This window comes from Lucilia sericata, unplaced genomic scaffold (genome assembly GCF_015586225.1).
Source record: "Lucilia sericata isolate MDLA Ls3-8-SP2 unplaced genomic scaffold, ASM1558622v1 Contig000224F_arrow, whole genome shotgun sequence".
In the NCBI taxonomy this organism is placed as follows: Eukaryota; Metazoa; Arthropoda; class Insecta; order Diptera; family Calliphoridae; genus Lucilia; species Lucilia sericata.
The window spans coordinates 454,626-477,500 of record NW_023994251.1 but is presented as its reverse complement, the minus strand read 5'-3'; the positions used below and the strand labels follow the sequence as shown (position 1 = coordinate 477,500).

The 22,875-nt window shown below is 33.0% G+C and overlaps 12 protein-coding genes across 42 annotated transcripts in view; 11 read left to right on the top strand and 1 right to left on the bottom strand.

The window, feature by feature from the left end:
- Window positions 1-223, top strand: part of LOC119602370 (tryptase delta-like) — an 802-nt gene extending 579 nt beyond the window's left edge. Inside the window, exon 2 of the mRNA XM_037953834.1 lies at window positions 1-223. This exon is cut by the window's left edge and continues 394 nt beyond it. The gene's annotated coding sequence lies outside the window, so the exon portion shown is untranslated.
- Window positions 224-1,612: 1,389 nt separating this feature from the next.
- On the top strand, window positions 1,613-2,649 carry LOC119602371 (collagenase-like). Its single transcript, XM_037953835.1, has 2 exons — window positions 1,613-1,705; window positions 1,773-2,649. The coding sequence occupies exons 1-2, from the start codon at window positions 1,637-1,639 to the stop codon at window positions 2,235-2,237; spliced, it is 534 nt and encodes a 177-aa protein (XP_037809763.1). The 5' UTR covers window positions 1,613-1,636; the 3' UTR covers window positions 2,238-2,649.
- Window positions 2,650-3,881: 1,232 nt separating this feature from the next.
- Window positions 3,882-5,036, top strand: LOC119602372 (collagenase-like). Its single transcript, XM_037953836.1, has 3 exons — window positions 3,882-3,988; window positions 4,058-4,075; window positions 4,261-5,036. The coding sequence occupies exons 1-3, from the start codon at window positions 3,920-3,922 to the stop codon at window positions 4,999-5,001; spliced, it is 828 nt and encodes a 275-aa protein (XP_037809764.1). The 5' UTR covers window positions 3,882-3,919; the 3' UTR covers window positions 5,002-5,036.
- A 2,367-nt stretch (window positions 5,037-7,403) lies between these two features.
- LOC119602373 (flap endonuclease 1-like) lies at window positions 7,404-9,370 on the top strand. 31 transcript variants are annotated; one of them, XM_037953838.1, is made up of 21 exons: window positions 7,404-7,535; window positions 7,600-7,617; window positions 7,681-7,698; window positions 7,761-7,778; window positions 7,841-7,858; window positions 7,922-7,939; window positions 8,002-8,019; window positions 8,082-8,099; window positions 8,162-8,179; window positions 8,242-8,259; window positions 8,323-8,340; window positions 8,403-8,420; window positions 8,484-8,501; window positions 8,563-8,580; window positions 8,644-8,661; window positions 8,724-8,741; window positions 8,804-8,821; window positions 8,885-8,902; window positions 8,969-8,986; window positions 9,050-9,067; window positions 9,207-9,370. In XM_037953838.1, exons 1-21 carry the CDS (start codon window positions 7,467-7,469, stop codon window positions 9,216-9,218), a joined length of 423 nt encoding a protein of 140 aa, XP_037809766.1. In that variant the 5' UTR covers window positions 7,404-7,466; the 3' UTR covers window positions 9,219-9,370. The 31 variants fall into 31 exon arrangements, with proteins under 31 accessions (XP_037809766.1, XP_037809768.1, XP_037809779.1 ...); XM_037953840.1 differs by lacking the exon at window positions 8,885-8,902; XM_037953851.1 differs by lacking the exons at window positions 8,323-8,340; window positions 8,403-8,420.
- Window positions 9,371-10,551: 1,181 nt separating this feature from the next.
- Window positions 10,552-11,520, top strand: LOC119602359 (collagenase-like). The gene is made up of 2 exons (XM_037953823.1): window positions 10,552-10,665; window positions 10,730-11,520. The coding sequence occupies exons 1-2, from the start codon at window positions 10,597-10,599 to the stop codon at window positions 11,468-11,470; spliced, it is 810 nt and encodes a 269-aa protein (XP_037809751.1). The 5' UTR covers window positions 10,552-10,596; the 3' UTR covers window positions 11,471-11,520.
- A 798-nt stretch (window positions 11,521-12,318) lies between these two features.
- Window positions 12,319-13,406, bottom strand: LOC119602354 (chymotrypsin BI-like). Its single transcript, XM_037953818.1, has 2 exons — window positions 13,180-13,406; window positions 12,319-13,126 (listed from the first exon to the last, which is right to left on the bottom strand). The coding sequence occupies exons 1-2, from the start codon at window positions 13,246-13,248 to the stop codon at window positions 12,386-12,388; spliced, it is 810 nt and encodes a 269-aa protein (XP_037809746.1). The 5' UTR covers window positions 13,249-13,406; the 3' UTR covers window positions 12,319-12,385.
- A 2,009-nt stretch (window positions 13,407-15,415) lies between these two features.
- Window positions 15,416-16,322, top strand: LOC119602349 (collagenase-like). The gene is made up of 2 exons (XM_037953812.1): window positions 15,416-15,532; window positions 15,594-16,322. The coding sequence occupies exons 1-2, from the start codon at window positions 15,464-15,466 to the stop codon at window positions 16,320-16,322; spliced, it is 798 nt and encodes a 265-aa protein (XP_037809740.1). The 5' UTR covers window positions 15,416-15,463.
- Window positions 16,323-16,865: 543 nt separating this feature from the next.
- Window positions 16,866-17,782, top strand: LOC119602360 (collagenase-like). Its single transcript, XM_037953824.1, has 2 exons — window positions 16,866-16,948; window positions 17,001-17,782. Exons 1-2 carry the CDS (start codon window positions 16,880-16,882, stop codon window positions 17,721-17,723), a joined length of 792 nt encoding a protein of 263 aa, XP_037809752.1. The 5' UTR covers window positions 16,866-16,879; the 3' UTR covers window positions 17,724-17,782.
- A 267-nt stretch (window positions 17,783-18,049) lies between these two features.
- On the top strand, window positions 18,050-18,936 carry LOC119602348 (collagenase-like). Its single transcript, XM_037953811.1, has 2 exons — window positions 18,050-18,133; window positions 18,199-18,936. The coding sequence occupies exons 1-2, from the start codon at window positions 18,065-18,067 to the stop codon at window positions 18,934-18,936; spliced, it is 807 nt and encodes a 268-aa protein (XP_037809739.1). The 5' UTR covers window positions 18,050-18,064.
- A 219-nt stretch (window positions 18,937-19,155) lies between these two features.
- LOC119602353 (collagenase-like) lies at window positions 19,156-20,097 on the top strand. The gene is made up of 2 exons (XM_037953817.1): window positions 19,156-19,268; window positions 19,332-20,097. Exons 1-2 carry the CDS (start codon window positions 19,200-19,202, stop codon window positions 20,067-20,069), a joined length of 807 nt encoding a protein of 268 aa, XP_037809745.1. The 5' UTR covers window positions 19,156-19,199; the 3' UTR covers window positions 20,070-20,097.
- Window positions 20,098-20,344: 247 nt separating this feature from the next.
- LOC119602347 (collagenase-like) lies at window positions 20,345-21,082 on the top strand. The gene has a single exon (XM_037953810.1). The coding sequence runs from the start codon at window positions 20,345-20,347 to the stop codon at window positions 21,080-21,082; it is 738 nt and encodes a 245-aa protein (XP_037809738.1).
- A 318-nt stretch (window positions 21,083-21,400) lies between these two features.
- Window positions 21,401-22,519, top strand: LOC119602355 (collagenase-like). The gene is made up of 2 exons (XM_037953819.1): window positions 21,401-21,502; window positions 21,565-22,519. The coding sequence occupies exons 1-2, from the start codon at window positions 21,431-21,433 to the stop codon at window positions 22,300-22,302; spliced, it is 810 nt and encodes a 269-aa protein (XP_037809747.1). The 5' UTR covers window positions 21,401-21,430; the 3' UTR covers window positions 22,303-22,519.
- Window positions 22,520-22,875: the final 356 nt, after the last annotated feature.

Here is a 22,875-nt window from a genome sequence, read left to right as displayed (position 1 = left end):
TTTTGGTCAAGCATTCAATATAGCCAATCGATTTTCCATGCACTTATTATGGGCATCTGTAAAAATTATCAGTAATGCCGATGTGCAGTTGCGTTCATTCACCCAGTATTGAGGATACAGTTATGTGTTCTGTGGGTTCTGATGATAGAGATACGTCTCCTTGTGATGGCGATTCGGGTGGTCCCTTTAGTTTGGAAAATTGAACACGAAAGTTTGTACAAATCGGCATTACTTTCTTTTTTCCATTGCCTAATCATTTGTTCGGAATATCCTGCCGTTGATACTAGAAGGTTGATAAGTACTGGAATTATATCGAGTAATAAAGGGAAGTGGTATAATTCGGATGGATGGGGGAGAAGGGAAAGAAGAAGGAAGAGAACGGGAAGAAGGGGGCTAAGGGGAGGGGAAAACGAGTAGCGAGAGAGAGAGAGAGAGAGCGAGCGAGCGAGCGAGCGAGCGAGCGAGCGAGCGAGCAGCGAGCGAGCGAGCGAGCGAGCGAGCGAGCGAGCGAGCGAGCGAAGAGCGAGAGAGAGAGCGAGGAGCGAGCGAGGAGCGAGCGAGCGAGCGAGCGAGCGAGAGCGAGCGAGCGAGCGAGCGAGCGAGCGAGAGAGCGAGCGAGCGAGCGAGCGAGCGAGCGAGAGAGCGAGCGACCGGGCACGAGCGAGCGAGCGAGCGAGCGAGCGAGCGAGCGAGCGAGCGAGCGAGCGAGCGAGCGAGCGAGCGAGCGACCGGGCGACCGAGCGAGCGAGCGAGCGAGCGAGCGAGCGAGCGAGCGAGCGAGCGAGCGAGCGAGCGAGAGAGCGAGAGCGAGGAGCGAGAGAGAGAGCGACGAGCGAGCGAGCGAGCGAGCGAGCGAGCGAGCGAGCGAGCGAGGAGCGAGAGAGAGAGCGAGCGAGGAGCGAGCGAGCGAGCGAGAAGGAGCGAGCGAGCAGCGAGCGAGCGAGAGCGAGCCGAGCGAGCGAGCGAGCGAGCGAGGAGCGAGGAGCGAGCGAGCGAGCGAGCGACGAGCGAGCGAGCGAGCGAGCGAGCGAGCGAGCGAGCGAGCGAGCGAGCGAGCGATGCGAGCGAGAGCGAGCGAGCGAGCGAGCGAGCGAGCGAGAGAGAGCGAGCGAGCGGACGAGCGAGCAGCGAGCGAGCGAGAGAGCGAGCGAGCGAGCGAGCGAGCGAGCGCGAGCGAGAGAGCGAGGAGCGAGCGAGCGAGCGAGCGAGGAGCTATCGAGCGAGATAGAGCTATCGAGCGAGCGAGCGAGAGAGCTATCTATCTATCTATCTAGATCTATCGATCTATATATCTATCTATCGATCTATCTATCTATCTATCTATCTATCTATCTATCTATCTATCTAGATACAATACATATAAATAATATCGAAGAAGTATTGAAGATTTGTATCAACACATATATAAATATTATATACTTTATATAGTCGAAAATTTATATTAAAGAAATTACCGACAGAACTACATAGTTATATATTCATGTTCTCAAGAAGGTAAAGGGTATAAAAATGCCTAACGAATCAATTCTATAAGGGGACTTAATAAAAAATTTTATAAAAATTAAGTTTTGCTTAAAGTAAAACATAATAAATGTTTACATTAGTTCATTAAATAAGTAATTATAAGTTGTTAAGAATGAAGGGACTTTTAACTAAAGTGGTTACTTTAGGGATTATAAACCAGATATATCTAAATGCTGAAGAGGTTAGCTTAAAAAAGTATAAAATTATTTTAAAAACAAACTTTAATTCGACAACGTTTACTTTCGCAGTTCAATTCTCAAAATGTTGCTATTATATCGGGTCAGCGAGCCCAAATCGGACAATTTCCATGGCATGTTCTGTTATGGTTAGGCGAAATAGACTACGAAAGAGGGATATGTGGCGGTTCTATTATATCCAATAATTGGGTTTTAACAACTGCCGGCTGTGTTTATGAAAGTTATTCAGTGGATTTGGTATTTGGAACCATAGAGCTGAACAAAAATAATATAACAATGACCTCTACAGTTATAATTATACATCCTGAATTTAATAGGGAAGTTTTGACAAATAATATAGCATTAATTGAACTACCTACGACGTTGGAGTTTTCAGATATTATACAACCCATTCAATTGATGTCTTTGGCAGAGATTTCAAGAAATTTTACTGGCGTTGAAGTCATTATAACTGGTTTTGGTCGGTCAGAACAAAAAATCCAAATTTTTCCCATTGGTTATTATGGACATCTTTAGAAATTATCGATATAACTACATGTTCTAAGTCGTACGATACACCAGTTTCCGAAACAGAATTGTGTGCGCATGGTTTAGGTGGTTTCGATTCGTCTGCATGCGATGGCGATGCTGGTAGTGCATTAGTTTGGAAGAATAATTTTGAACGTCTTATACAGATTGGCATATTTTCGTATACAAAGCTTAATCAATGTTTGTTATTTCCAAATGTTTTTACTAAAGTGACACCTTATTTAAGATTTATTCGCAATATCACGGGTTTACATTTTGAATAAAAAAAACCTAAATTTAAGGAACTATGGTAATGCAATGTTAAAACAATAATAATAAAAATTGTTAATAAAAAATGGTGGACCGCCCAATCTTAAATATATGTCTGTTATAATACATTGTATGCCAATATCTGGGTACCTATAACAGCTATAATTAAATTTTGTGTAAGTAATGGGCGGGGCACCTCCCATATTAAAATAATACTTATATTAAGAAGACTTTGATATTGATAGATAGATAGATAGATAGATAGATAGATAGATAGATAGATAGATAGATAGATAGATAGATAGATAGATAGATAGATAGATAGATAGATAGATAGATAGATAGATAGATAGATAGATAGATAGATAGATAGATAGCCTATACTACACCCAAAACAAATTGTTTATTATGAGTTCTTTGATACCTGAGAAACAGATTTCATATAATGATTTCGTTTAGATAGACTTTTTTTCTTCCTATGACTCAAAGTAGTCCCTTTGGACTTATAAAACATTCAAAATCCTAACACAAGGCAAGGTTTTCTCAAATATATTAAACGAAACCGAAACAATGTTTAAAATATGTGGAAGTTTAATTACTTCTACCAAAATGGGTTTTAACAGCGGCCCATTGTATTTATAAAATTGATAAACTTTTCTTGGGATTTTGAACCATAGCGCTGCACAATAGTCCAATTAATATGACCTATAGCCTACAGTCCAGTCTATAATGTAGTCTATAGTCTAATATATAGTCTAGTCTACAGTCTAGTCTATAGTGTAGCCTATAGTGTAGTCTATTGCCTACTCTATAGTCTAGTCTATAGTCTAATCTACAGTCTAGTCTATAGTCTAGTCTATAGTGTAGTCTATAGTGTAGTCTATAGTGTAGTCTATAGTATAGTCTATAGTCAGTCTATAGTCTAGTCTATAGTCTAGTCTATAGTCCAGTATATAGTCTAGCCTATAGTCCAGTCCATAGTCTAGTCTAGTCTATAGTGTAATATATAGTCTAGTCTATAGTATAGTCTATAGCCTAGTCTTTAATCTAGTCTATAGTCAAGTTGATAGTCTAGTCCATAGTCAAGTCTAGTCTTCATTTTATTCAATACAAAGCCTATAAGGGCCTTTAAGGTAAGTATTTAAAGAATTTATAAATATATATATATATATATACATACGTATATACATATATATATATATACAATCGATAAATGAAATTATAGCAAATCTTTTAAAATTTCTAATTATATAAAGATAGTGACTAGAAAAATTGGCTATGGAAACCCATTTTATACCGGGAGAATGCTTAACGAATCAATTGGATAACGGGAATTATGTCAATTATATAAAAAGGAAACATAAAGAAAATAGGCATTAGTCTATTTATTATAATAACAAAGGAACTAATAATTTTCTACCATGAAAAGTTTTTCGGCTAAACTGGTTATTTTATTGATTATATACCAGATATATCAAAGCACTGCAGATGTAAGTTTTTAAAAACATGGAAAGAAATACATACATATATACTAATTTGAGAATAATTTGGTTTTATAGTCCGATGTCACGAATGAGGTGAGTTTTTAAAGAAATGTGGAATGAAATATATAGGTTAGGTTAGGTTAGGAAATAAAGAAAATAGTGATGAAAGTGAGCACTTTATAGATCTCTATATGTAAACAATATTTCAACAATATCAGCTGTAAGTTGTAAACGACCATTGAAAACAACTAAATAAATTTTAACAATTTATTTCGCAGTCCATTCCCCAGAGTGCAGCCATTGTAAATGGTAAGCTGGCTGAAGAAGGCGAATTTCCCTGGCATGTTCTTTTGATATTAAACGAAACCGAAACAATGTTTAAGATATGTGGAGGTTCGATTATTTCTAATAAATGGGTTTTAACAGCAGCCCATTGTATTTATAATATTGATAAACTCTTCTTGGGATTTGGAACTATAGCGCTGCACAATAGTCCAATTAATATGACCTCTACTAAATTTTTTATACATCCCGATTTCACAAAAAATTTTATTGATAATGATATAGGTCTAGTTGAACTACCAACACCTTTAGATTTTACCCCCAACATACAACCCATTAATTTGGTGTCGACAGCGGATATTTCAAATGACTTTGTTGGCGCTAAAGCTATAATAAGTGGTTTTGGTCAGTTAAAAAATAAAGTATATGAATATTCTTCTTGGTTACAATGGACAACGGTAGAAATTATCAGTAACACGATATGTGCTGAGCTGTTCAATGAACCAATAGATAATAACTTTTTGTGTGGTAGGGGTTGGGAAGGTGCACAATCGGGACCATGTGATGGTGATTCTGGTGGTGCTCTAGTTACGATGAGCGAATCTAATAAGCTTATACAAATTGGCGTATTGTCTTTTTCAAAAGAAGACAATTGTTCAATATATCCTGCCGGTTATAGTAGAGTAACATCGTATTTGGGTTGGATTCATGATGTTACTGGTTTAAATAATAATTAATAAATAAAACAATATTGACAATATTAGTTAAAAAACCTCCAACATGTATTATTTTTTTAACAACATTCAAGACTATATACAACATACTTCACGATATACTATACTATAGACTAGACTAGACAATAGACTTCACTATAGCCTAATCTATAGCCTAGTCTATAATCTAGTCTATAGTCGAGTCTATAGTCGAGTCTATAGTCGAGTCTATAGTCTAGTCTATAGTCCAGTCTATATTGTAGTCTATAGTCTAGTCTATAGTCTACTCTGGTCTAGTCTACAGTCTAGTCTATAGTCAGTCTAACGTCTAGTCTATAGTCTAGTGTATAGTCTAGTCTAGTCTATAGTCTAGTCTATAGTCTAGTCTATAGTCTAGTCTATAGTCTAGTCTATAGTCTAGTCTATAGTCTAGTCTAGTCTAGTCTATAGTCTAGTCTAGTCTAGTCTAGTCTGTAGTCTAGTCTATAGTCTTGTCTATAGTCTAGTCTAGTCTATAGTCTAGTCTATAGTCTAGTCTAGTCTATAGTCTAGTCTAGTCTAGTCTATAGTCTAGTCTAGTCTATAGTCTAGTCTAGTCTAGTCTATAGTCTAGTCTATAGTCTAGTCTATAGTCTAGTCTATAGTCTAGTCTATAATCTAGTCTATAGTCTAGTCTATAGTCTAGTCTATAGTCTAGTCTATAGTCTAGTCTATAGTCTAGTCTATAGTCTAGTCTAGTCTATAGTCTAGTCTAGTCTATAGTCTAGTCTAGTCTATAGTCTAGTCTAGTCTATAGTCTAGTCTAGTCTAGACCATAGACTAGACTATAGACTAGACTAAAGACTAGACTACAGTCTAGTCTATAGTCTAGTCTATAGTCTAGTCTATAGTCTAGTCTATAGTCTAGTCTATAGTCTAGTCTATAGTCTAGTCTATAGTCTAGTCTATAGTCTAGTCTATAGTCTAGTCTATAGTCTAGTCTATAGTCTAGTCTATAGTCTAGTCTATAGTCTAGTCTATAGTCTAGTCTATAGTCTAGTCTATAGTCTAGTCTATAGTCTAGTCTATAGTCTAGTCTATAGTCTAGTCTAGTAGTCTAGTCTATAGTCTAGTCTATAGTCTAGTCTATAGTGAGTCTAGTCTAGTCTATAGTCTAGTCTATAGTCTAGTCTAGTCTATAGTCCTAGTCTTATAGTCTAGTCTATAGTCTACTCTGGTCTAGTCTAGTCTAGTCTAGTCTTCTAGTCTTTCTAGTCTATAGTCTAGTCTATAAGTCTACTCTGTCTAGTCTAGTCTAGTCTAGTCTAGTATCCCTAGTCTATAGTCTAGCCTATACTAGCTAGTCTAGTCTACCTAGTCTAGTCTTAGTCTATCTATGTCTAGTCTATAGTCTAGTCTATAGTCTAGTCTATATTCTAGTCTATAGTCTAGACTATATATATCTATATATATATACAACATACTTCACGATATATCTAGTCTATTCTATAGTCTAGCCTGGTCTAGTCTAGTCTATAGTCTAGCCTATAGACTCTAGTCTATAGTCTAGTCTAAAGTCTAGTCCATAGTCTAGTGTATAGTCTAGTGTATAGTCTAGTATATAGTCTAGTCTATAGTCTAGTCTATAGCCTAGTCTATAGTCTAGTCTATAGTCTAGTCTATAGTCTAGTCTATAGTCTAGTCTATAGTCTAGTCTATAGCCTAGTCTATAGTCTAGTCTATAGTCTATTCTATAGTCTAGTCTATAGGCTAGTCTATAGCCTAATCTATAGTCTATAGTCTATAGTTTAGTCTATAGTCTAATTTATAGTCTAGTCTATAGTCTAGTCTATAGTCTAGTATATTGTCTAGTCTATAGTCTAGTCTATAGTCTAGTCGATAGTCTAGTCTATAGTCTAGTCTATAATCTAGTCTATAGTATAGTCTAGTTTATAGTGTGGTCTATAGCCTAGTCTGTAGTCTAGACTATGGTCTATGCTATAGTATAGTTTAAAGTCTAGTCTATAGTGTATAGTCTAGCCTACTTTATAATAAAGTTTATAGCCTAGTCCATAGGCTAATATATAGTTAAATCAATAGTCTAGTTTATAGTATAGTCTACAGTCTATAGTGTATAGTCTAGCATACTTTATAATAAAGTCTATAGCCTAGTCCATAGTCTAGTATATAGTCAAATCTATAGTCTAGTTTACAGTCTAGTCTACCGTCTAGTTTATAGTCTTCATGCTGTTCAATTTAAAGCCTTCAAGGGAAGTATGAAGTATTGTATATATAATCGGTAAATGAAATTATACCAAAAAATCTATTAAAATGTCTCATTATATAAAAATAGTGACTATAATAATTGGCCATGAGAAATCATTTTATAACGGAAAAATGCTTAACTAATCAATTGGATAACGGGAATTGTGACAATTATATAAAAAGGAAACATAAAGAAAATAGGCATTAGTCTATTATAATAACAAAGGAACTTTTAATTCTCTACCATGAAGAGTTTTTCGGCTAAACTGGTTATTTTATTGATTATATACCAGATATATCCAAGCACTGCAGATGTAAGTTTTTAAAAACATGGAAAGAAATACATTTACAATAATTTGATATTAATTTATTTTATAGTCCAGCGCCAAGAATGAGGTGAGTTTTTAAAGCAATATGGAATGAAATATATACTAATTTAATAATAATTTGGTTTTATAGTCCAATGTCAAGAATAAGGTGAGTTTTTAAAACAGCAAAGAACGAAATATATACTAATTTCATAATTATTTCTTTTATAGTCCGATGCCAAGAATGAGGTGAGTTTTTTAAGGAATAAGGAGAGAAGTATATATTAATTTCATAAAAATTTATTTTATAGGTCGATACCAACAATAAGGTAAGTTTTCAAAGCAACAAGGAAAGATATATATACTAATTTTATAATAATCTGGTTTTATAGTCCGATGACAAGAATAAGGTGAGTTTTTAAAGCAACAAAGATAGAAATATATACTAATTATTTCATATTTTATTTTATAGTCCGATGACAAAAATAAGGTGAGTTTTCAAAGCAATAAGGAGAGAAAAATGTACTAATTTCATAATAATTTATTTTATAGGTCGAAACTAAGAATGAGGTGAGTTTTTAAAATAACAAAAGAAGAAATATATACTAATTTCATAATAATTTATTTTATAGTCCGATGCCAAGAATGAGGTGAGTTTTTAGAACAACAAAGAAAGAAATATATACTAATTACATGATAATTTATTTTATAGGATGATAACAAGAATGAGGTGAGTTTTTAGAACAACAAAGAAAGAAATATTTACTAATTTGATAATAACTTGATTTTATAGTCCGATGACAAGAATGAGGTGAGTTTTTAGAACAACAAAGAAAAAAATATATACTAATTACATAAAAATTTATTTTACAGGATGATAACAAGAATGAGGTGAGTTTTTAAAACAATAATGAAAGAAATATATACTAATTTGATAATAATTTGGTTTTATAGTCCGATGCCAAGAATGGGGTGAGTTTTAGAACAACAAAGAAAGAAATATAAACTAATTATATAATAATTTATTTTATAGGATGGTAACAAGAATGAGGTGAGTTTTTAAAGCATAAAGAAAAGAAATATTTACTAATTTGATAATAATCTTATTCTATAGTCCGATGCCAAGAATGAGGTGAGTTTTTAGAACAACAAAGAAAGAAATATATACTAATTTCATAATAATTTATTTTATAGGATGATAACAAGAATGAGGTGAGTTTTTAAAACAATGATGAAAGAAATATACACTAATTTCGTAATAATTTATTTTATAGTCCGATGCCAAGAATGAGGTGAGTTTTTAGAACAATAAAGAAAGAAATATTTACTAATTTGATAATAATTTTATTTTATAGTCCGATGCCAAGAATAAGGTGAGTTTTTAGAACAACAAAGAAAGAAATATATGTTTACTAATTTCATAATAATTTATTTTATAGGATGATAACAAGAATGAGGTAAGTTTTCAAAGCAACAAGGAAGGAAACATATATTAATTTGATAATAATTTGGTTTTATAGGCCGATTCCGGAAAAGTGGTAAGTATTTGAAATAACAAGGCAAGAAATTTATACTAATATCATTATAATATATTTTGTAGAGCAAATCTGAAAAAGATATAAGTTTTTAAAATAACAAGGAATGATATATTTACTAATCTAATCATTTGTTTTGTAGTCTAAGGCCTAGAAAGCAGCGTTTGTATCAGAATGACGGGCCGCACAAGGCCAATAAAATCATAGGATAACATCATATTTGGATTATATTCATAATATAATTTAAATTATATATAATGTATTAGTAATAAAAAGTGTTTATAAAACTATCATGATTACTAGAAATTACTTTCGTTTTATTTTGTAATGATTCTTGAATGATTAGGGGTCTAAAAACCATTGACTTGATAGATTCAAAAGAATCTTCAAACAATTTTGTGGGCGCTCCAGCCATTATAAGTGGTTTTGGTAGGACAAAAGATGCAGTTGTGAAGTTATCTCGCTGGTTATTATGGGCTACTATAGAAATTGTCCCTAATGAGCAATGTGATGAGGCATACAAAGAGAAAACTCCAGATACAGTTCTATGTGCAGTGGGCTCGAATGGTACTAATATGTCTGCATGCGATGGTGATTCTGGTGGCGCTTTAGTTTGGTAGAATCCAGATAATAAGTTTGTGCAAATAGTGGTATTTTCCTATTTAAAACCAAGAAAGTGTTCGAAATATCCTACAGGTTATACTAGATTAACTTCATATTTAGATTATGTTAAAAACGTAACGGGTTTACAGATTGGTTAATTTTAAGATGGAAATTTCGAAAAGAACCCTAAAGGAATTATGTCAATACAGTTAAATAAACTTGTACGTGTTGTTTTAAAGTTGTTCTCTGGGTTACAACATTCGGCAGATACATCTATTGCTGAGTTGTCAATCTTTGACTGATTGGGATATCTTGTTGTTTTTTACTTATGTATCGTAAATTTAAAGTAAATTTCTGAAGGTGTTCCAATATGTAGACCTGGAGGTATATATATAAAAGGGTTTTTTATAAGGGGATAGATGATATCATGGTTCCAAGCTCTTGAAATTCCATAAGGAAAGTTTGTTCTTAATTCGAAGACACTTCATACTTATTAAGCATAGGAATGAGTGAGATAACCAGGAAGAAGTTTAACATATAGAGATTAAAATGCTTCAGTTATCAGTTATCTAACATCTGAACTATATATAGTATGTATATGTATAGCAAAAGGTATTCATTCATTAAGCCCTTTCAAAATATAAAAAAAAAGGTTTAAAGAGAAGTATGGCTGACAACATCAAGATTGTATAGAACCGAATATAGTTGGCTTCGAAAAGTGATTTTGAATAGACCGAGAAAAAAGGTTGATCCGTTTTTATGGGAGTTTGAGTTGTACTAACGTGTAAACAACTGTAACATATTAGTTTAATGCTATAAAGGGTCTAACGAATCAATTTATGAATTAAATTGTGACAGAAGTTATATATTAAAGAAAACTTAATGAAAATTGACAGCAGTTCAAAAAAAAACCCTATTAATGGTTAAACATGAAGATTTTTTCGTCTAAAATAATTACCTTAGGGATCATATGCCGTATATATCTAACCAATGCAGCGGTAGGGTCTTAAAGAAAACGTCACCTAGTATATAGAAAGTAACATAATATTAATTCTTTTTCAGTCCAATTCCCAAAGTGCACCCATTATATCGGGTACGCGGGCCGAACTAGGTCAATTTCCCTGGCATGTTCTTCTAGCGATATATGCAACAGAGGAAGAAGAATTAGAGGTATGTGGCGGTTCTATTCTTAGCGAAAAATGGGTTTTAACTGCTGCTCATTGTATTCATGAAATTCAAGTCCTCGTTATGGCCTTTGGAACTATTGAATTTGATGATACACCCATTATGATCAACTCGGATGATTTTTTTATACACCCAGAATACGATGACGTAAATTTGATTAACGACATTGCCCTAATTGAGCTACCGACACCATTGAATTTTAGTGACAACATAAAAACCATTGATTTAGTATCTTCCAGAGAAATTAACAATACCTTTATTGGTGTTCAAGGAACTATATGTGGTTTTGGTACAACAAGTGAACTAAGTAAAGAAAATTCCGAATGGTTATTATGGACCACTATAGAAATTGTTAATAATACTGAATGTGATCGGGCGTATGATGAACAAACGCCTGCCACAGTTATGTGTGGCATTGGTTGGAATGCTACCAAACAGTCGCCATGTGTTGGTGATTCTGGTGGTGCTTTAGTTTGGAAGAACGAAAATGATACATTTATTCAAATTGGCATAATATCTTATGCCAAGAGAAATTGTTCCCAATATCCAGTTGGTTATACTAGAGTAGCACCATTTTTGGATTTTATTAACAATATTACGGGTTTAAATTTTGATTAAATTAAAAAGCTATTTGTTAACAAAGAAAAAAATTTAAATACAAAAATATTGAAAAAAAAAAAAAATGAAAAGCGTTGACTATGGCGGACTATAATCCGGTATAAACTTTGGGATTTTGTCAGCCGAAAACTAGCGGATTATGTACGTCCTGAAGTATAGCATATAGTACAGACTATAGTTTAGTCTTTAATCTGGTATATAGTCTAGTTTATAGTCTAGCCTTTAGCCTGGCTTAAAGTCTATTCTATAGTGTAGTGTATAGTCTAGTCAATAATCTAGTCTAAAGTCTAGTCTATTGGACAGGCGCGGATCCAGCTCAAGCTTTTGGGTAATTTTCCCATAAAAACTGATCAACCTTTGCTTCTCGGTCTATTCAAAAGCACTTTTCGAAGCCAACAAATCGACTATATTCTTAACTTTTAAACCTTTTTCTATATTTTGAAAGGGCTGAATAAATACCTTTTGCTATTAGCTTTATAACATATATATATATATATATATATAGTTCAGATGTTTGATAACTGAAGCATTTAATCTCAACATCTTAAACTTCTTCCTGGTTATCTCACTCATTCTTATGCTTAATAAGTATGAAGTGTCTTCGAATTAAGAACAAACTTTCCTTATGGAATTTCAAGAGCTTGGAACCATGATAGCATCTATCCCCTTATAAAATCCATTTTATATATATACCTCCAGGTCTACATATTGGAACGCCGTCAGAAATTTACTTTAAATTCACGATACATAAGTAAAAAACAACAAGATATCCCAATTTTGACAACTCAGCAATAGCTGTATCTACCGAAAGTTTTAACCCAGAGAACAACCTTCTGTTAAAACAACAAGTACAAGTTTATTTAACTGTATTGACATAATTCCTTTAGGGATCTTTTCGAAATTTCCATCTTAAAATTAACCAATCTGTAAACCCGTTACGTTTTTAACGTAATCTAAATATGAAGTTAATCTAGTATAACCTGTAGGATATTTCGAACACTTTCTTGGCGTTAAATAGGAAAATACCCCTATTTGCACAAACTTATTATCTGGATTCTTCCAAACTAAAGCGCCACCAGAATCACCATCGCATGCAGACATATTAGTACCATTCGAGCCCACTGCACATAGAACTGTATCTGGAGTTTTCTCTTTGTATGCCTCATCACATTGCTTATTAGGGACAATTTCTATAGTGGCCCATAATAACCAGCGAGATAATTTCACAACTTTATCTTTTGTCCTACCAAAACCACTTATAATGGCTGGAGCGCCCACAAAATTGTTTGAAGATTCTTTTGAATCTATCAAGTCAATGGTTTTTATGTTTTCATTAAACTTTAAAGATGTCGGTAGTTTAATTAGGGCGATATCGTTGAATAACGTGTCGGGATCATATTTGGGATGTATGAAAAACGCTGAAGAGCTCATATTAAGTTCATTATTCCAAAGATCTATGGTACCAAATGCTAATACAACAGAAGTTAGATTATCTAGACAATGAGCAGCTGTTAAAACCCATATGTCGGAAATAATGGAACCACCACATATCTCGACATCTTCATCGTCTTCTTCCAGCCATATGAGAGCATGCCAGGGAAATTGACCCCGTGTAGCCCGTTTGCCAGATATTATGGGTGCACTTTGGTCATGGGACTGGAAATGGAATTATTAAAACTTATATATATCTTATTTATTATAAATATTACCGCTATAGTGGTCAGATATAACTGACATATGATCCCAAAAAGGGCTAGTTTTGGTAAAACACCCGTCATTTTAATCAGTTACTAGATACTTTGTGTAAGGTCTTTCTTTCTTATATTTTCTTTTTATTTAATTGCACTTTTTTATATATTTAATTTTTAAAATTTTCTCACTATAATTTCATTCATTAATCGATTTGTTATGTTGTTTTCTGATCGGTATTTTTAGCCGCTTTACCACATAGAACTGTATCGGGCGCTGTTTGATTGTATGTTGTTTCACATTCAGTATTACTGACACTTTCAATAGTACTCCATAAAAACCAATTACTAGATCCGCTAGATGAACCTGATACCAAACCAAAACCACTTATATTTCCCTGAACACCTAGAAAGTTATTATCTTTTTACGATGATGCCACCAAATCAATGTTTTTAATGTTATCGTTAAAAGTCAATGGTGTTGGTAGTTTAACTATGGCAATATTGTTTAACACTTTATATTTTGTATGAAAAATTTTCGGTTTTGGGGGGAAATTTCGCTTTTCCTCCCGTGGATCCGCGCCTGCTATAGGATAATCTAGTATATAGTCACTAGACTAGATTATACACCTGACAATAGACTAGACTATGCTGTAGTCCAGAATACAGACTAGACTATAAATTTTACTATAGTATAGTCTATAGTCTAGTCTATAGTCTAGTCTATAGTCTAGTCTATAGTCTAGTCTAGACTAGATTATACACCTGACAATAGACTAGACTATGCTGTAGTCCAGAATACAGACTAGACTATAAATTTTACTATAGTATAGTCTATAGTCTAGTCTATAGTCTAGTCTATAGTCTAGTCTATAGTCTAGTCTATAGTCTAGTCTATAGTCTAGTCTATAGTCTAGACTACAGTCTAGTCTATAGTCTAGTCTATAGTCTAGTCTATAGTCTAGTTTATAGTCTAGTCTATAGTCTAGTCTATAGTCTAGTCTATAGTCTAGTCTATAGTCTGGTCTATAGTCTAGTCTACAGTCTAGTCTATAGTCTAGTCTATAGTCTAGTATATAGTCTAGTCTATAGTCTAGTCTATAGTCTAGTCTATAGTCTAGTCTATAGTCTAGTCTATAGTCTAGTCTATAGTCTAGTCTATAGTCTAGTCTATAGTCTAGTCTATAGTCTAGTCTATAGTCTAGTCTATAGTCTAATCCAGTCTATAGTCTGGTATATAGTCTAGTCACAAATACTATGAATATATTTCATTAATGCAAGGAAATATTTCATACCCTAGGATAATATAGTATATAGTCACTAGACTTGATTATACACCTGTCAATAACCTAGACTATGCAATACAGACTAGACTATAAAATAGATTCTAGACTAGACTAAAGAATAGACTAGATTATAGACTATAAATTGGACTATAAACTAGACCATAGACTATAGTTTAGTCAGCAGTCTAGTCTATAGTATAGTCTATAGTCTAGTCTATACTCTAGTCTATAGTATAGTCTATAGTCTATAGTATAGTCTATAGTATAGTCTATAGTCTAGTTCATAGTCTAGTCTATAGTCTAATCTATAGTCTAATCTATAGTCTAGTCTATAGTCTAATATATAGTCTAGTCTATAGTCTAATATATAGTCTAGTCTATAGTCTAGTCTATAGTCTAGTCTATAGTCTAGTCTATAGTCTAGTCTATAGTCTAGTCTATAGTCTAGTTTATAGTCTAGTCTATAGTCTAGTCTATAGACTAGTCTATAGTCTAGTCTATAGACTAGTCTATAGTCTAGTCTATAGTCTAGTCTAGTCTAGTCTAGTCTAGTCTATAGTCTAGTCTATAGTCTAGTCTAGTCTAGTCTATAGTCTAGTCTATAGTCTAGTCTATAGTCTAGTCTATAGTCTAGTCTATAGTCTAGTTTATAGTCTAGTCTATAGTCTAGTTTAGTCTAGCCTATAGTCTAGCCTATAGTATAATCTAGTCTATAGTATAATCTAGTCTATAGTCTGGTATATAGTCTAGTCACAAATACTATGAATATATTTCATTAATGCAAGGAAATATTTCATATCCTGAATGAAAATTCACTGATACAATGCAAAAAGTCATGAAAACTGCTTCGTTAAGACTTGGTTCAATAGTAATACAACTGTATATATACAACAGAATAGTTATAAATTTCATGCCGAAAATGCCTAACAAATCAATTGATAAGTGGACTTAATGCCAAAAAATAACAATTATTTAAAAAGGAAATATCAAAAAAAGACATAATATTTATTGTATTTAACATGAACAGTTTTTCGTTGAAAGTGGTTATTTTAGGGATAATTTGGCGGATATATCTAACCATTGCCGAGGTATATTTTTAAAGAAAAATTATGTAAATATATACTAAATTGATAATCATTGGTTTTGCAGTCCGAAAACCAGAGTCCAGTCGTTACAGATGGTAATCGGGCCGAAGTAGGACAATTTCCTTGGCATGTTATTTTAAAAGTACAAAATTTTGATGATGAACTAGAGTCATTTGGCGGTTCTATTATTTCCAATAAATGGGTTCTAACAGCCGCATATCCCTTTTATTCTCCTTATTTAGTTAAGTTAATATTTGGAACTATAGAACTGGACAATAATGACACCACAATGATTTCTTCAAATGTCTTCATACATCCTCAATTCAATAGGTCAACTTATAGAAATGATATAGCATTGATTGAATTGGAATTTGAATTGGATTTTGACAATAATATACAACCTATTGCATTAGCATCTGCTGCGCAGTCATCAAATGATTTTATTGGAGCTAATGTTATTATAACTGGTTTTGGTCTGACCGCCGATGTATTAAAACTTTCCGATTGGTTGCTATGGACTACTTTGGAAATTGTCAATAGTAGTGTATGTGATAGCGTTTTCGATATACCAGTGTTAGATTGTGAAATGTGCGCAAGTGCTTTAAAGGGTATATCTCCATGCGATGGAGATTCTGGCGGAGCTTTAGTTTGGAAAAATGAAAATGATAAGATGGTTCAGATCGGTCTATTTTCGTTTTCTATGCTAGAATGTTCAAAATATCCTACAAGTCATATTAAAGTAAGTTCATATTTGGATTATATTCATAATATAACGGGTTTAAATTTTGATTAATTTTAAGAAGAAATTTAAAAAAAATGGATAATTGGATCAATACAAATTAAGAAACTTTTACTTGTTGTTGTTTTTTTAAACTTATATTCGGCTATAAAAGAACTGGGGTAAAGAATTTAGGGGGACTTAGCGAAATCGTGGACCGACGCCAAATAAACCTTATAATCAGAGAATGTTTTGAGGATATATTTTCCTGTCTAGGTGCCTTCATCAAACGCATAAAGATAAATTGTCTGAGAATCTAACATTTAATCTGATATTTTTGTGAAAGAAATGATATTTGGATTGATAGTTTTGTAGATATATACGTACGTCCCCTTCAAGACGTGATCAAATACTATAATAAACAGTTGTTAAAAAACAAACTACAAAGATTAAAAGATAAACATGTCAACATTAAGATTCTATAGAACTGAAACGAAATCAATTTCATGCCGACAATATCTAACGAATCAATTGTTAAGGGAACTTAAAGTGTAAAAATTCGCTGAAATATACAATTAAATAAGAATGAAATAACAAAAAATACAGACATTATACTATTTAACGTATTTAACATGCAGAGTTTAACGACTAAAGCCTTTATTTTAGGTATGATATGGCCGATATATCTAACTATTGCAGCGGTAAGTTTTGTAAAGAAAAATAAACTAAATTTGATAATAATTTGTTTTGCAGTCTAATAACCAGACAGCAGCTAATATAGAGGATAAACGGGCAATATTGGGACAATTTCCCTGGTATGTTTTAATAAAAATAAACGCAACTGAAGAAGAAATACATGTATGTGGCGGTTCCATTATATCTAATAAATGGGTTTTAACAGCGGCCCATTGCTTTTCTGGTCCTTTACATATACAGCTAGTTTTTGGAATTATAGAACTGAACAATAACGGCACAACAATGATCTCTAGTAAAGTATTTGTACATCCTCAATACGATGAGAATACTTTGAGAAATGATATTGCCCTGATTGAACTACCCGAGGAATTGGAATTTACCGATAATATACAACCGATTGCAATGGTATCTTCAGCGAAGGCATCAAATAATTTCATTAATGATAAAGCCATTATAACTGGTTTCGGTGTAACCGAAAATTCCGTTTTTTCCGACTTTTTACTTTGGACGATTTTAGAAATTGTCAATAATAGTGTATGTGATAGAGTGTATATTACAGAAATGAGCGATACAGAAATGTGTGTGATTAGTGGTAGTAATATGTCTGCTTGCACTGGAGATTTTGGTGGTGCTTTAGTTTGGAAAAATGAAAATGATGAAATGGTGCAGATTGGCATATTTTCGTTTTTTAAGGATAGCTGTTTGGAAACTCCAACGGGTTTTACTAGAGTACCGTCGTATTTAGATTATATTAAGAATATAACGGGTTTAAATTTTTGATTAACTGTAAAAGATATGTAATTTTAATGAAAAGAAAATATATTTAAAAAAGACAGATAGAGGGGCATTCTTAAATTTATTTCTATAATTTAAAGGATTTTGAAAAAGTAGACATTTTCGTTAAGGATTCATACTTATTTCTTGGAACTCGATATATTATCTGATAACTTGCAAAAAAAAAAGCGAAAAATGGAAATCCACTTTAGGCCTAAAACGGGCATAACGAATCAATTTAATATGGAAATTATGGCAGAAAACTAATTTCAAAATTTTATTTAAATAAAATTAGGAACATGAAAAAATTAACATTAGTCTTTTTATTGTAATAACTGTAAATTAACATGAAGATTTTTTCGACCAAACTGATACTTTTAGGGATCTTATGCAGGATATATCTAACCACTGCTAAGGTAAAGTTTTGATAGTAAAACATAATATTAAAAAAAACTGTACAATATAATAATTTATTTTACAGTCCAGTGGCCAGAGTGCGGCCATTATATCTGGTACGCAAGCCGCACTCGGTCAATTTCCCTGGCATGTTCTTTTCAAAATAAAAACTGGTAGAGCAATACAGTTATGTGCCGGTTCTCTTATATCCAATAAATGGGTTTTAACAGCTGCTCATTGTATTTACAATATTAGTAATAATCTTGTTATGGCCTTTGGAACCATAGAACTGCGCAATAATCCAATTAATATGACCTCAACTAAATTTTTTATACATCCTGCCTATAAACCCAATGTATTGACTGATGATATTGGCCTTATAGAACTACCAACGCCCTTGAATTTTACCGATAATATAAAAGCTATAGATTTGGTCTCATCAACGGAAACATCAAATGATTTTCTTGCTGCCCAAGGAACTATAAGCGGTTTTGGTGCGACAAAAGATAAAGTTGATATACCTTCCGATTGGCTATTATGGACCACGGTAGAAATTCTAAATAATAGTGTATGTGCTCAGATGTTTCACATACCAAATGATAATAGAACAATGTGTGGTAAAGGTTGGAATGGTAGCAATCAATCGCCATGTTATGGTGATTCTGGTGGTGCCTTAGTTTGGAAGAATCAATTTGATAAGTTTGTACAGATTGGCATAGTATCGTTTGCCAAGAGAAACTGTTCGAATTTCCCATCGTCTTATGTAAGACTAACGACTTATTTAGATTATATACGCAATATAACGGGTATAAAATTTGATTAATTAAATACAAATAAAATTCGTCTGGTTTTGTGTTGATTCACAAGATAATTTGGGTCCAGATTTCAAATGTTATTTCTTCTTTGGAAAGAATTGAATAATAACGCTTATAATCAAAATTATATGCTTTGCAAATCGATTTTTTACCTAACGAATCAGTTGATTTAGCAATTTAAGGTAAAAAATAAACCTGAAAATATTAACTTATATAAAAAGAAACCGAAAAAATAATACACATTCTAGAGGGTAACGAGTAACTGTCAAACATGAGGAGTTTTTCTGCGAAAATGATTATTTTAGGAATGATATTCCCGATATATTTAACCACTGCGGCGGTAAGATTTTTTTGGGGAAAACTAACTTAAAATATACTAATTTAATAACAATATCTTATGTAGTCCAATAACCAGAATGCCGCCATTATAGATGGCAAACGAGCTGAACTGGGACAATTTCCCTGGCATGTTATTTTAAGAATTAACGAATTTGAAGATGAAATAGAAGTATGTGGTGGTTCCATTATTTCCGAAAAATATGTTTTAACAGCTGCCCATTGTTTTTATGGTCCCTTTTACGTTGAACTAGTATTTGGTACCATAGAACTCAAGAATAATGATACGACAATGGTCTCTAGAGAAGTGTTTGTACATCCGGAATTCGATAAGGATACTTTTAGAAATGATATTGCAGTGATTGAACTACCAGAGGAATTGGAATTTACAGATAATATCGAACCCATACAATTGGTATCATCAGCGCAGGCCTCAAATGATTTTATTGGCACTGAGGTCATTATAACTGGTTATGGACGGACACAGGGACATGTTAATAAACTTTCCGATTGGTTACTTTGGGCTTCTTTAGAAATTGTCAATAATAGTGTATGTGATAGGGCGTATAATACACCAATGAGAGAGACAGAGATGTGTGCGATTGGTCTTAGCGGTAGTGATATGTCACCATGTAAGGGAGATTCGGGTGGTGCTTTAGTTTGGAAGCAAGATAATAATACGATGGTGCAAATTGGTATATTTTCATTTTTAAAGGGTAATTGTTCGGAATATCCTACGGGTCATACTAGAGTTACAAAGTTTTTAGATTTTATTCATAATATAACGGGTTTAAATTTTAATTGAATTACAAATAAAACTGAACTAAAAACTATGGCGAAAATCTGCATAACGAATCAATTAAATAAGGAAATTATTAAAAAAAAAAAAAACATAAAAAATTGCAAATAAATAAAAACAGGGAAAGGAAAAATGGTCATTAGTCTTCTAATGGCAACTAAACTGATTATTTTAGGGATCTTATGCAGGATATATCTAAGCCCTGCCAAGGTAATAACTTACCTTAAGTATAAAATACTATAATGAACTAAATTTTTGGTTAATACTTTCTTTTGCAGTCTATGCCTCAGAGTGCTGCCATTATATCGGGTACGCAGGCTGCCCTAGGGCAATTTCCCTGGCATGTTCTTTTAAAAATCGACGAAACAGATGAAGGCACATATGATATTTGTGGCGGTTCTATTATTTCCAATAAATGGGTTTTAACAGCTGCTCATTGTATCTATAATATTAAAAGTCTTGTTATGGCATTTGGAACCATACAGCTGGACAATAATTCCATAATTATGGACTGTCCCAACTACTATATACATCCATCTTACAATGATGATTACTTCACCGATGATATTGGTCTAATTGAATTAATTACACCCTTGAATTTTACCCACAACATACAAGCTATCGATTTAGTAGCTTTATCGGAAAGTACAAATGATTTTGTGGGCGCTCAAGGTATTATAAGTGGTTTTGGTACGACAAGTGATAAAATTTATAAACCCTCCCAGTGGTTATTATGGACCACTGTAGAAATTGTTAATAATAGTAGATGTGCTAAGGTGCACAAGGTACCAAATGATAATAGAACTATGTGCGCTATTGGTTGGAATGGTACCAATCAATCGCCCTGTATTAGTGACTCCGGTGGGGCTTTAGTTTGGAAGAATAAATCTAATAAGCTGGTACAAATTGGCGTAATAAATTTTGCCGCAAAAAGGTGTTCGAAACAACCAACGGGTTATGCTAGATTAACTACTTATTTGAAGTATATTCAAGATGTTACCGGTTTAAATTTGGTTTAATAAAAAAGTGATAAAATTAGACTTTGTTTTAAAGAAGATAAGTAAAATAATTTGGTCTGGGTAAGGATCGTTTGGTGTCTGGTCTGTTATCTAATAGTATTTTTTAGTTGTCATTTGAAATTAATGATAAATATGATTTCCGTATAGCTAAAGAGCCTTTTAAAGTTCTACGTTCCATAACGAATCAGCTGATTGGTTTCTGGCATAAAGAAAATCAATGTTATGCCTCACAAAGGTCTAACGAATCGATTGCTGAAGCGATTTTGAAGAAATTAAATGAAAAGTTAATATAAAGAAACTGCTCTTAACATTATTTATCAATATAAAGTACTTAGTAATTGTTTTAACATGCCGGCTATTTTACTTAAACTGGCCCTTTTAGGGATCATATGCCAGCAGTTATATATGACAACGGCAGCGGTAAGTTTTAAACCAAATGAAGAAATGGAAAAATATTAACGAATTGTTTCACTAATTTGCAGTCCAATGAACAGAGTGCACCTATTGTCGGTGGTTCACGTGCCGTATTAGGTCAATTTCCCCATCATGTACTTTTGCGTAGAGATGCAAAAGATCAATTGTTATGTGGTGGTTCTATAATTTCCGAGAAATGGGTTTTAACAGCAGCTCATTGTGTTTATAACATGACCTCCGTTCATATGGAATTTGGTACCATAGATCTCTATGTTGATGGTGTTATTATGAATTCTTCAAAATTTTATATACATCCCAAATACCAACCCGTCATTCTAATGGATGATGTTGCTTTAATCGAACTACCTTCGCCCTTGAAATTTGACAAAAACATAGATGCCATTCCATTGGTACCTTCAAAACATGCCAACAATGATTTTGTGGGTAAACTTGGCTCTGTAACCGGCTTTGGTTGGCCCGCCGATCATGCTAATGAATTTTCGAAATATTTATTATGGGGCACGGTGGAAGTTATCAGTAATACGGATTGTGCTAAGAAATTAAATGAATCTTTTATAGAGGCTTCAGGTATGTGTGCGGTTCCTTATAGTGGTACGAATATGTCACCCTGTAAGGGTGATTCTGGTGGTGCTTTAATTTGGAAAAATGAAGATAGAAAATTTGTACAAATCGGCATTATATCGTCGACAAAGAAAAATCATTGTTCAGAATATCCTGTAACTTATGCGAGAGTTACATCGTTTTTGGATTATATACACAATATAACGGGTTTAAAGTTTGATTGATTTTATATATTTGCTCTTAATTAAAGAAGATTTCATTGGAAAAAATTTGAAAAATAAAATTGAGATTGTTTTATTTTGTATACCGAACAACAAAACCCCCGAGGTTTCTATACGAATCTATTAAGCCGTTTACAAATTGTTAACAAATAAACGTTACCCTAAGTCCCCCTATATTATGCGACTTTCTTAAGATTTGTTCTGAATTTCCGGCAGCTTCTGCGAGAGTAACTTTGTTTTTAGTTTATATACAAAATATAACTGGTTTATAATTGGATTAATTTAATCTTTAAAATAATTAAGGAAAACTTAAGAGCTTTTGAACACTTAATTTTGAGATAATATGTGATTTTGTTAGTGTAATAATAAAGATATTAGAGGAGATCTAATGATTTGTTCTATTTTAAAAGTGGGAATGTTTATAACAAACAGTTCAAGGAACATTTCAAACATTATCGAAAAAACACGGTCCACATCTACATCATTCCTAAAGACCCCTACAATAAATATTTTTATTTTTGAGCAATTGATTGCCGTGATACTTGATAAAAGTTGCGCGTCTTGATTGTCCAATGG

Excerpts from the sequence above, each read along its gene's own strand:
- LOC119602373 (XM_037953837.1), top strand. The coding sequence starts at position 7,467 with ATGAAGAGTTTTTCGGCTAAACTGGTTATTTTATTGATTATATACCAG.
- LOC119602371 (XM_037953835.1), top strand. The coding sequence starts at position 1,637 with ATGAAGGGACTTTTAACTAAAGTGGTTACTTTAGGGATTATAAACCAG. Across the intron at positions 1,706-1,772 it reads TATATCTAAATGCTGAAGAG|TTCAATTCTCAAAATGTTGC; the intron begins GTTAGCTTAAAA and ends TTACTTTCGCAG.
- LOC119602348 (XM_037953811.1), top strand. The coding sequence starts at position 18,065 with ATGAAGATTTTTTCGACCAAACTGATACTTTTAGGGATCTTATGCAGG. Across the intron at positions 18,134-18,198 it reads TATATCTAACCACTGCTAAG|TCCAGTGGCCAGAGTGCGGC; the intron begins GTAAAGTTTTGA and ends TTTATTTTACAG.
- LOC119602359 (XM_037953823.1), top strand. The coding sequence starts at position 10,597 with ATGAAGATTTTTTCGTCTAAAATAATTACCTTAGGGATCATATGCCGT. Across the intron at positions 10,666-10,729 it reads TATATCTAACCAATGCAGCG|TCCAATTCCCAAAGTGCACC; the intron begins GTAGGGTCTTAA and ends ATTCTTTTTCAG.
- LOC119602354 (XM_037953818.1), bottom strand. The coding sequence starts at position 13,248 with ATGACGGGTGTTTTACCAAAACTAGCCCTTTTTGGGATCATATGTCAG. Across the intron at positions 13,127-13,179 it reads TATATCTGACCACTATAGCG|TCCCATGACCAAAGTGCACC; the intron begins GTAATATTTATA and ends TTCCATTTCCAG.
- LOC119602353 (XM_037953817.1), top strand. The coding sequence starts at position 19,200 with ATGAGGAGTTTTTCTGCGAAAATGATTATTTTAGGAATGATATTCCCG. Across the intron at positions 19,269-19,331 it reads TATATTTAACCACTGCGGCG|TCCAATAACCAGAATGCCGC; the intron begins GTAAGATTTTTT and ends TATCTTATGTAG.
- LOC119602372 (XM_037953836.1), top strand. The coding sequence starts at position 3,920 with ATGAAAAGTTTTTCGGCTAAACTGGTTATTTTATTGATTATATACCAG.
- LOC119602347 (XM_037953810.1), top strand. The coding sequence starts at position 20,345 with ATGCCTCAGAGTGCTGCCATTATATCGGGTACGCAGGCTGCCCTAGGG.
- LOC119602355 (XM_037953819.1), top strand. The coding sequence starts at position 21,431 with ATGCCGGCTATTTTACTTAAACTGGCCCTTTTAGGGATCATATGCCAG. Across the intron at positions 21,503-21,564 it reads TATATATGACAACGGCAGCG|TCCAATGAACAGAGTGCACC; the intron begins GTAAGTTTTAAA and ends ACTAATTTGCAG.
- LOC119602349 (XM_037953812.1), top strand. The coding sequence starts at position 15,464 with ATGAACAGTTTTTCGTTGAAAGTGGTTATTTTAGGGATAATTTGGCGG. Across the intron at positions 15,533-15,593 it reads TATATCTAACCATTGCCGAG|TCCGAAAACCAGAGTCCAGT; the intron begins GTATATTTTTAA and ends TTGGTTTTGCAG.
- LOC119602360 (XM_037953824.1), top strand. The coding sequence starts at position 16,880 with ATGCAGAGTTTAACGACTAAAGCCTTTATTTTAGGTATGATATGGCCG. Across the intron at positions 16,949-17,000 it reads TATATCTAACTATTGCAGCG|TCTAATAACCAGACAGCAGC; the intron begins GTAAGTTTTGTA and ends TTTGTTTTGCAG.